General features: G+C 38.7%; 1 protein-coding gene across 3 annotated transcripts in view; it reads right to left on the reverse strand.

Annotated features, from left to right (window-relative positions):
* Positions 1-168: 168 nt before the first annotated feature.
* The window catches only part of Fas1 (fasciclin 1 Fas1 domain-containing), a 379,485-nt gene continuing 367,439 nt past the window's right edge, over positions 169-12,214 (reverse strand). For all 3 annotated transcript variants that reach the window (XM_076765289.1, XM_076765290.1, XM_076765288.1), the window contains one exon: positions 169-7,771. In XM_076765289.1, the coding sequence (XP_076621404.1) occupies positions 7,578-7,771 (194 nt within the window). In that variant the 3' untranslated portion in view covers positions 169-7,577. The remainder of the gene's footprint in view (positions 7,772-12,214) is intronic.

A 12,214-nucleotide genomic window follows, 5' to 3' on the forward strand; every position in this document is an offset into this window, starting at 1 on the left:
TTTTTTTATTAATTGTAGGATATTAGGATAAAATCTATTAAAGTAAATTTAGGATCAGGTTGCAGAAGAGTAATTCACTAGACCTCAGCATTTTACCTTGTTTGCTTTATTAATGTATCATACGTCTTCGTTATACGACATGTTTCAATCAACGAACGCCACTTAAACTGTCTTGTAGGTGTTCTTTATTCTTTGTAAAATCATACAGCAAAAGCGACCGGAGTCTACATAGTGTAGTCAAGCGAGATACAAGTGACATGATCGTTCAACGGGCAGAACGGCGATTCGGGGTGCCGTTCGTCTCTCTGATCTTCACAGTCGGTTTAATTCCTCTCCGTGGAATCGACCGGCACCGTCGACGCGTCGTTCGCCCAACGAGTACGTACACACACACATTTGCAAAATTCAGATGGCTCGAAACACGCGAAGTCTCTCATAAAAATCTTACACAGAAGTCTGCCGTTCCCCGCGATGAGCGCCCGATACCCGGAAACTTAACGATTAACTCTGAAGATACAGACGAATGTAATACACGTACACCTAAGTCCTAAGAAAAAACTAGAATCATCTGTCGATTAATCGTCTAAAATATAGAGGGTGTCCCGAAACACTAGCCACAACCCAAAAGCAGATTTCTCTTTAAAAAAAAAATGAATCAACAACGCAGAGTCAAGCTTTTACGAATGTATTTAAAATTAATTGTCTCGAAAAACGAAGGTTCGTCTATAATAAAAAAAAGACCGTTCCACGTTCTCGATTTATTTTCTCGTCACGAATCGTTCTCCTTCGAGTTTCATCGCGTATTTTGGAACACCTTTTATATCGCCTAAATCATTACCCGACCGCACCGCTGGCAATTAAATATCGAACGACGTTAATTCGCGGATAAACGAAATAGAATGGCTTTTATACAAATAGCTCTGTGGTACATAAAATTTGATTTCCCTACTACAATATAGGTATATAATATACATATATTTTTATATATTATATAATATATATAATAGCTAATAAATAATCCTTAATAGTTTATTAGTTAAATCTCGTTAATCTGACGGTGCTTATCCAACGCTTAAAATTATTAAATCGCTTACACGTTACGTTTGTTTCGTTTCGTCCGTAATTGTTTTCTTTTTCTTTCTTTTTTTTTTTAACTCGTACCTTCTGTATTACTTCGTTACCTACTTTAATACCCTTACCTAATAATGATTTATGTTACGTAACGGCGTCGTGTATATTGGTCACCGGTTGCATTTACCACGAAAAGACGTTTCACGCCGCGATTTTTGAGCAAATGCAAACGGCAACGCGTAGCTAGAGAGAACACGTGGGTAGAGAGGTTTCACGACGACGCGATTCGAAGTTCTCTTACTGCAAATAAACGCTTGAACGTCTATTGGTGCCATTTCTGCGACAGGTGGCGAAACATTGGCATAGTATTCGACGCGTTCAAATGCTGGAAGAAAGCCCTATGGCCGCCAGTTTGAAAGCGTCCTTAGAATTTTAGAAAATTCAATTTTTTAACGACGTCTGATTTTATACTATTTTAACAACCGAAGAATTAGCACAGTAGCTTTATCTCAATGCCTCAGAGATTTGAATAGTATAAAAGAACACCTGCTGGCATAAAGAACAATGGTGAGTTATTATTATATCGATGATGAATGATCAATTGTCTGTTTTAGAAATGACATGTAAGTTATCGTTATAATCTGTAGAATTTCAATAGTAACTTCTTACACCAAAGTATCGATAGCAACGACGAACAGAACGATTTGTGAAAATCTCTCTTCCCAAACGCGTCAATTAAAAAGAAGTATCGTGAACGTGTATTCGAGTGGGAGTACGTTGCCTTTCAAAGCGAATTTCTAATATTTTTATTCGTTTTGCAATATTATCTTAATCACTTGTAACACTTCGAAAAACTTCTATGCACATGAAGGATCAATTCTTTACAACAGATGGTGAATTAGAATCGTAGAAATGTATCATTTTCATGATCTCTTGCGGTATTTATTCGTTTTTGCTTAATTGGTACATAAAGACAAGAAAAAAAATAGACGAAATTATAAGTATCCAGATTTCAAATTCATAGGCAAGCGTGCAAACGATCTTTATAATTTAATGACAATTAAATACGACTAAAAATTACACGATTACGTATTAATATTAAAAATACATGCTCGATTTCAGAAGTATAAATTAGTTTTTTTTTCGGGGGGGAAAAAACGAGGGTGAACGGATAGACAGTCGAATAAAATTTCTTCGACAGGGTACGTACAACGTTTCAACTTTTAATTCCCTGTTAGCTCGGCTGGATTTCTGGTTTCGTCGAACGAAATTGAAATAAAGCGAGGAAAGAATCGACAGAATTTAATCGTTAGAGACGCGCTCGATAAGAGTACGATTCAATCGTATCATTAATTACATGGAAAAGCTAAAGCGTTGGTTTCTCTTCCTGTCGTACGTGTGTACGTGTATGTACAAAATGTACAAACAATTACGTGAACATGCGACTAGTGTAAGAGGTCGAGCGATGAACAAATAGAACCAGGACCATTCGAATATTTTACAGGCACTCGAATATCATTATTCCAATACTTGAGTATTTCAATATAATTATTCGAGAAATAAAAAAAAAACAAGTAACTTAGAGAAGATAATTTATACTCCGCATCACAATATTCAAATACAGAAAAATTCGACAAGTAGTCCTGGCCCTACGTAACAGATCGTTCGATAAGTTTGACGATTAGTTTTCATTGCGAAGAGCGGATACTAATTGCGTTAGGAACGCGAGAGAAATGAATCGCCAATCGCTTAATGCGATTGTTTCTTTGGTGAACGTACTATGGTACGAGGTACTTCGTGGATTGCGTAATCAATTTTTATAAACCGTTCGATTTTCTCGCGTTCACCGATCAATCTTCGCAAAGGCATCGAAAATATGGCGCCCCGAATCTTATAATTTCAGTAATCAAAGGTAAAATACAATTTCGAACAAAGAATCACTTCTCCTACTCAAAAATTATCTATCGTTTATTCCTTGTAATTAATTGAAATTTAATTCTTTCGTTTTATATTTGATTTTGATTGCAGAGTTAATACATATCTATCGATGTGATAGCACACGGGACCGAGGGATGCAATTCACGCAAGGACGAAGAGATTTTCAATGAAACTTTGATATGAGTTAAACCTTATAGATTAATCATCGTTACAAGATTTCGAAGTTGTTTCTTACATTGTCCAAATTTTCTTATCGCATTTACTCTCGAGATCAAGACGAGCCTGTAACTTGGCGTGAGTATTATTTTTACCGCGTGCTCGTTGACGACTGTACAATTGATCGACACCATTATTTTGTCCGTGAGTAAAAGAAAATAATTTGGATGGCAAATTCAAGATGTGTGAAGTCAGACTGTACAGTTTTATCGTAAGAAGCTTCCACGTGCAATGGCTTTATTCGTTCGTTCTTATCGCGCTAATTTATTGATTTCAGTGACAACTATATCTAGGAAAATATTCAACAAGTAATTTTTTTTCATCATTCTTGTTCAAACTATCACAGTTTCTTTCAAATGCTTCAAAATGCTTCAAGTGAATGAACCCTAATGCTCGTAAATTTTTAAACAATGTTAGTGTCGTTGGAAACTCTACAAAATGACGAGCATACTGTTGAACTATTAAATATCTCTGTATTTCCCATTAACATTTAAATAAATATCGAATACGTTCCTAGACGTGGAAAGCAGGCATGGCAGTCAAGGTGTTAAGCAAGAAAAATGAAAATGATAATGTATCGTACAGAACAATCGAAGGTTTTATTTATGAAATACTTCCTTAGTGATTACTGAAATCAGTCAATTATTTCTGTCGCGTTAAAATTGAAATCTGGCTCACTGCGCCACGCGAGAAACTTTTGGGTTTTGACGAGCACAAATAAAAATGGCGCGTGCTTGGACATGCGTCGATTCTTGGCCGAAGTTCTTTGGATCGTTTCGCTTTAATACTTCTGTTTCTTCTTCCATTTGTAAGGTTCACGGTGTGTCTTAAGAGTTGGCCGGATTTTCGCGACGTTTTCAAGTCTGAAAATTAAGGGAAACGTCCGCGAAGGAACAGAAGGGAACTGTGGTCGGATATGCTGGTTTTCATGAACGCGATTCGGTCGCGAATAAGTTCCACGCGACATTTCTCCTCCAAAATTCGGTCTCTTGCATTTCCATTCACACCTATTGCAACCCACGCGCAACGGTTGCTTATAATGCGATTCGTTTTCGGCGTTATGCTTGAACAAGCTGAACATTAAGACGCGTCTACACGAAGAAATAGAGTCTCGCTATTATTTTTTTCTCGTTTTTCATTTCCAGTTAATACTTATCTAACGAACAAACAGCGTTTATTTAGAGTTTATGTATATTTCTATATATATATATATATATATGTAATAATTGTAATAATTATTAATAATTAATAATTCATAATATCAATTCATCCCAACAACAAGTTTTTTAAGGTATCATCTGATAGTATTTCTGTTTCTTCAGTTCCTTTCTTCGTCTAACTCTTCAATCGTACTTTCTTCCTTCGTCAATATATCTCTGTTTTTATTTTATATTTATTTATATATTTATTTACTTCTTTTATATATATGTATAGACTGATATCAACACGTATAACATCGAATTCCCTATTAATTCTCTTTTTTATTCCGTTATTTCGTGGAGAAAATTGCGGTAGCTGAACGCGGTCCTTAGAAGTCTCGTTTAAATAATGGCGCGCGACAACTTTCGTCGTCTTTCTTTTAAGTTTTCGGCGTTTCGGTTCCTATGAACGACTCTTCTCCTTCGTCGCGACAATCTTTTGCCAGGGGGGAAATGAAATCTCGTGACGTTTCATTTCTCACCTTCGAATACTCAGGTTCGTCTTTCTTCTCTGCGTTTTATTATTTTTTTTTTTTTTTTGTTTAACTTTCGATTACTAACCGTAGTTTGATTCTCATTGTCCTCTCTTTTCTCTTCGTTCAACAGACACGCGCTAACTTCGTAATTACTTGTACACGCATAGCTAAGCTCTTACTAAATCGGGGGAATGAAACTTTGCTCGTTATTTTTGCCTTCTGTCGGTTGCTTTAAAACGCGATTTAACCCTTCGCGCCGTCCACGATTGTCAATCGATTAGGATTCTAATCATTAGAAAATTATTTCAAGGCAGTTTATAACTTTGCTTCAACGCTTCGGTGATTCTTACGAACAATTATAAGCACGGATAACTGTTCTCGATCGTATTTGGTTTATTCGCATGAATTTTCGGGGTTCGACCAGTAATACAGGGTGTTCCGTAGCATGCGTTAATCTGTTCTCAACATGTTACGGGACACCCTGTACACGGATCACCTGGTTCAAAGGTGGCAAGACACGCGGGGATCGCGAAAGGTTAAACCCGAGTGCATCAGTTTAAACGAAACGCCAACCCGACAGTAATCTCGACAGCGACTCAATAGTGGCGTGGTGCATTGGTGTTGATGACCCTATATTATATGTATAGATATATCGTATATAGTACTGTACAATCGATGAGAAAAAGGAATTTCTGAAAGAGTATTTTCACGGTATTACACGTAGTGTTTGCTCGAACGAATCCTCTCGCTGGAGGAGGATCCAAAACGCAACTTCGCAACTTTAGGTCTCTAGCAATCCACATTCTTCAACATCCTTCGTATTTTCTGCGTACGTTACATTTATCACAAATTTACATAACAAGTTGTAATAATTCTTAAGAATTTGCTCGCGAACAAAATGGTGGTTGACCTTCTACATAAGTATGTTATTCGAATCTTGCAGGAATTACGTCTTTTAATTGTTTTAGGTGAATGCAGTTCTACTCAAGAAACCTAAATACGAGTAACGCGAGAGAGCGTTTCCAAATTTCTCTTCGAGCGTGAGGATTCGTTCGCGCAGCCTGGCGTAATGTCGGAATGTGATCGAGTCGCCACTGGGCAAAGCTCCGCTCCTTTCGACGACAGTTGTACAAAAACCCGTTCGCAAGCTCATCCGGCCTGCAATGCGACGTGGCAGTATTATCAGTAAGTAGACAGTGTAGTACGATATGATACAGAGAGCAAATGTAATCGGAAGCCATCTTTGTATCGCGGCGGCGAATCGCTCGTCGAGAGGCTACGACACCCCCTGGGATCGCTTATGCCTTTTCGACGCAGGAATGCGTCTGTTTTCGCGGATGCTTCTAACCCAGTGATTTTCAAACCTTCTCCATAAATCAAAGTTAAATTGTTTTCATAAATTTTGAACCGACTGAATATTTTACAAGCATACCAAACAGAAATGATCAAAATCCAAGTAACATATTTGTATAATTTAATTTCAAGAAATGTTGTTTGTTATTAGGATTGCAACGTGTTCCATAACTTTGTAAATCACTGGTTAAACCCTTGTGTTGCCGGAGACTCTGCCGCAAAGCGTGTGCTATGAACGTAATAGCAGTGCAGTCGACGCTGTGTGCTGGAGACTTAATCGCGCGTTGAGAATACATTCTTACGGAACGCCTATGGGCGGTCACCGCACGCAGAGCGCCAGCGACTCAGTTTCCATACGAAAATCGGCCGCGTGCCTCGCGACGCGATTCGACGCGCTGACAGAAATGACGCTCGCACGCATACACACACGCAACACACGCACACAGAACTATAGCTCATCATTGTCAATGAAATCGAAGTATACCACAATTAGGCGAGACGTACTTGTATGATAGTTATGGCCTGAATATCGACGGCGTTCGGATCCGTGCTAACGCAGACGCGGGACATTTGCTCTACACCTGTGTTTTCCGCTATAATAATCAGCGATGGAAAGGACGCGATCCTTATTTACCGCCAGGCGGTGGATCAACATTAGAACACGCCTTGTCTCTCGTCAGCCCCTTGTACTCGAAGACGGTTCCCCGAAATCTCTGCTCTGCCTCCGTGCCTCGTCCCTCGTTCGTGGGTTTCTCTAAATTACTTGGTACGGTTGATTAATTATTTGGTACGATCAATGGCGTCTCTGACCCGCGAAACTGTCCCGCCGCGCGATCGTCACTGCTTTGAATGTCTTTTTCTCTTCTTTCTTGCGCGGAGACCCGAACTCTCGTGGACGTTTGGACGCGCGAGACCTGACCCGGTCGTATCGATACGATAAACCCTCGAATCAAGAGAATCTTTGACCTTACAACTCGTTAGTAAGATGACCGTTCGGTTGGCCGCTCTGTCCGATCCGCGACGCACCAATGGAGATCTGAAGATCCGCTTAAGAGCCTCGCCTGTCGATCGCGGTCATTCTTTCGCGGGACCGTAAGCGAAACTCTCGAGCGCAGCGTTCAACGGTTGCTGCGTCACGGTGAACTCGGATCCCGGGACTCGTCAGGGTCGTTCGGGGATAAATCGAACCCTCGAGACGCGCGTCCAAGTCCAAGAGCCTCGAATCCGATTCTCGCGCGTTTCGCTCGCCTGGACGAGGTCCGATCGGAGACGGTCCCGAAATAAATTCCTAGGTGCACCTATGACAGACTCGACAGACACGCCCTTAAAGCAGCCACTTGGCTACCAGGATCATGATCAGATGCGGCGCCAGGCTAACGACCGTCGCTGTGTTACCCTTCACCCTCACGTCGCTGTCCTTCAGGAGCACGGTGTCGATCACGTGGATGATCCCGTTGGTGCACTCGACGTCCGGGCGAAACACGCGGATCCAGTTGCCCTCCCACTCGATCTGGTAGCCTGCAAAGAGAGAACGGTTTCGATCAGCGAATCGTGCATGGAACTTACGAAGGATTCTCTTGGACGATCGACGAATGAGACGAACGAAGCGAGTTGCGATGTTGGCAGCGACAGTCGGGGGATGTTTTTTTTTTTTACCAGCGTTTTGTTGACGAGCATGAGATCGGGTGACACTAATTGCGGCTGAACTTGGATTCTGAGGCTACGGAACACAAAGACGCAAAATGCAAGTAGCGAGAGATCCGCGTGGTTTTCCGGTGGAAGAGATGTTACCGATAGAGGATTAGCTTTTGGCAACTTTTGTATTTAAAATTTGTTTAAATAGAGTTTAGCTGATATATGATCGAATATAGTGCTAGGAAATATATATGAATTTGATAAAATTGTAATTTTATTACTTAGTCGGTTCTTGTGCAATGCACAATTTTCCACCTGCGAATAATGTCACAAACTGCATTTTTTCGTATGGTAATATTATAGAATCGCCACGTTTCGACACCAGATAGCGCGAACCTGCAGATTCGGAGGGACGAGAAATACAAAATGGAGGAGTAGGCAAACGCATGGCAGGGGTAAACAATCTGTGTCTTTGAACTCGCGAGTGAATTTGTGTTATAGTTAGTAGAAATTATTGTTAACCCCCTCGATGGATAGTTAAGACACCAAGGAAATTCTACGGTTTGCCTGCTGACCATGTAAGTATTTTAGGTTATATTTTATTTGCACATAGTTTCATCGAGCAGTGAAAGGGTTAAGTATCGTCATCCAGTAGTGTTAATTATTTAGTGAAACGTATCGATGCAGCAAAGAATATCGTTAGAATTGTTAGAATACTTTCGATTCGGTAGTATGGATCGAAATTTTGTAAGGCATTGTTCGCGAAACTTTTCGATGATATTCGATAGCTCTTTCGAACTGTAATAAAGCCAGCGTAATTCAAAGAAAGCAACATGGACTTGTTCATTCATTAGAATAATTGGAAAGCAGATGGAAGTAAAAAGTAGAAAATAAAAACGAGACGCTCGTTAAAAGGAAATTCAAGTGGTTGAACAGAGAGCGTGCAAACAAGATAATCATTTGAAATAAGCTTCATTCGTTATGCTTTAAGCATTCCTTCCCTTGTGAGGTAGATACGAGATACTTCAGTGCCCCGCGCATAATTCTGCTTGTAACTCTTATCTTCCCCTTTATTTGCTATGTTATACCTTAATTATCTTATCGCACTTTTATTCTCTCTTTCGTTCCGCGACCACCCCTTATCTTTATTTTTATCTTCGTCATTGTCTCAATTTTCATACGTCTCGCGTTAAATTACTTTTCTGCGTTATCGTCGAGCGTTTCGCTCTATCTACAGCAGCAGTGGCGCACATAAAGATGGCGCCACAAACCTTCTTCGTCGATCGAAAACATTTGTTGTCTGTATTTTAATCGTTTCGAGCGATTTTATTATTTTTTGATTAATATTTGTAATTTTTATTGTATTATTTTGTAGATCAGCCAATGAATAGACAGTTTGGTATTCGTGAAACCCTATCGAACGTAGAATAACCATAGAGAAACCAAACGGAAGGACCAATCAGGTGACTCTATATATAGGAAGCTGCGAGTTGCTACATAGGCTCACTGAACTAATTAGTTCGCAATTCGGGATTGCGTCATCCCAGGTAACCACATTTTAATCGCGCTATTATTCAGACAAAAGTTGCAAAATTACTCGATTAAATAGTAACAGTAATTTATTATGAATAGCGAATAATTATTCTGCGTATGAAATAATCGATTAATGGAATTTAATAAATATTTAGATAATGCCTAACCTCGATAAATATAGTTCACATTATCGATGTACTACGAATATCCAGATACTCGATACATGTAAAAATGTTAGAATAGCGTTCGTTAAATGTTTGAATCACGAGACCGATTGCTCGTCTAGAGACAAATTTGACAAATAGAGCAGCTCTAGATGCACACAGCAAATGATTACGGCGATTCGCAATTCGCGGCCGAGCGAATGACCGCGCCAGCACGTAGCAATTAGCACCAGGGGTAATCAACGAATTTGCATTTAAATGGCGGCCGAAAGGTGCACAATAAATCGTCTTGCGGTGCCTGAGCCATAATTGTGCGCGTTCTTCCTGGGTCTCTGCTCGCCGAGAGTGTCCGGAAGCCGCGAAATTGCTATGTACCGAAACTAAATGGTAATTCATTGAATATTTTTGTTTTTTTTTTTCACGATTTCCCATCGTTTTTCCCATTATTGTTTCGCGTGTCGTCGATTTGCTTCAACTTCGGAACGTATTGTTTAGAATTTCGAATTCACAGCAATATAACGACAGAGAATTCTAGTTACCTTATACAGGGTGTTTGGCCATTTCTGGGGAAAATTTTAATGGGGGATTCTAGAAGCCAAAATAAGACGAAAATCAAGAATACCAATTTGTTGATGGAGGCTTTGTTACAAAGTTATTAACGTTTAAAGTTCTGTCCGTATTGAATTATTTTTCTCGAAAATGTGCAGGATTTCGGGGGTATGTCTATTCACCAAAAACGATTGTAATTGACACCTGCAACCAAAAATAATTTTTCTAGAACGATTTTAAATTTTTTACGTTCGTCGAAAAATTTGTCCATCTTCCTGAATTTTTTTCTCATAAGTGCGTAGGATTTCGGGAGTATGTGTATTCACCAAAAATGATTGTATTTAACCCCAGAACCTAGAAATAATTTTTTTAGAACGATTCGAAATTTTTTTTTTTCGCCGAGAAATTTAAGCACCTACCCCCTGTCGATTTTTCTTAAAAATTCGTTTTTGATTTTTAGTAATTTTATTTGACGCCTTACAGAAAAGTTGTCTAACACTTTTTTGTAGGTACCCATGGGCTCTACTTCAGAAAAAAGTTTCATTGAAATATATTCACTATTGTAGGAGTTATGGCTGTTCGAAGATTGGATCAATTTTATTGGGTTTTTCTCATTTTGCAGGGTCAGTGACCAACTTTTCGAATATTTTTGCGATTTGTACATATTCTCCATCAAAATACGCGTAGTTCACTTTTTTAAACATCAAAATCCTCCAATCCGTTCAGAAGTTATGATGTTTTAAAGATTCACATGAAAATTCAGTGAAACATATCAATGCTACGGTCAGACATATATATTTTCGGTAAGGAATTTTTTTCTCGAAAACGCGTAGGAATTCAGGGGTATGTCTATTCACCAAAAATGATTGTAATCGACCTCTGCAACCGAAAATAATTTTTTTAGAACGATTTGAAAAATGTTTTTTTCGCCGAAATATTTAGGCACCTACCCCCTGTCGATTTTTCTTAAAAATTCGTTTTTGATTATTAGTAATCTTGTTTGACAACCTATAGAAAAGTTTTCTAATACTTTTTTGTAGGTGCCCATGAGCTCTACCCCAGGAAAAAGTTTCATTGAAATATATTCACTATTGTAGGAGTTATGGCTGTTTGAAAATTGGACCATTTTTATCAGGTTTTTCTAACATTACGGGGCCAAGGAACAACTTTTCGAATATTTTTATAATTGCTACATATTCTGCACTAAAATACGCGGCGTTTGGCTTTTTGAACATTAAAATCGTCCAATCCATTCAGAAGTTATGGCGTTTTAAAGATTCGCATAAAATTTACGGAAAGCATTTCTGACCTGAAATTATATTTTCGGTAAGGAATTTTTTTCTCGAAAATGGTTAGGATTTCGAGGGTATGTCTATTGACCAAAAATGATTATAATTGATCCCTGCAATCAAAAATAATTTTTTTAGAACGATTTGAAATTTTTTAATTTTGTGGAAAAATTTCACACCTTCTCGAATTTTTTTCTCGTAACTGGGTAGGATTTCGGGATTATATCTATTCATCAAAAATGATTATAATCGTCCCTTGCAATCGAAAATAATTTTTTTAGAACGATTTGAAATTTTTGAATTTAATTGTTAATAACTTTTTAACGAAGCCTCAGTCAAGAAATTGGTATTCCTGATTTTCGTCTTATTTTGGCCTCTAGAATCCCCCATTAAAATTTTTCCCAGGGGTGGCCGGACACCCAGTATTCATCTTTAAGTAAACTGGTTGAATTCAGTCGTTTCGGTCGATTTTCAACGCGAATCAATATGTTTTGCATATTTTAACAGGGAATATTTGTAGAAAATGTTTAACGGGCTGTTTTGTTTAAAAATGCACGAGAGCATATAAATTAAAACTGGCCCCGGGTAAACCCAGCCAGAGGGCAATTTACAGACGTCCATATCGTCTCAGCCATTTATCCTTGTAAAAAGAAATAGGAGCCAATATATTTTGCAGGTGAGCCTTTGCATCCATTCAAATCCGTAAGGTTTTCTCGCCTCGTCGTATATTCTCGCGCAGAAATAGATATAATACAAATTTACGCGCAAACCGATCCCCCGTTTGTTTAGAT

The sequence above is a fragment of the Colletes latitarsis genome, chromosome 5 (genome assembly GCF_051014445.1).
Source record: "Colletes latitarsis isolate SP2378_abdomen chromosome 5, iyColLati1, whole genome shotgun sequence".
NCBI lineage: Eukaryota > Metazoa > Arthropoda > Insecta > Hymenoptera > Colletidae > Colletes > Colletes latitarsis.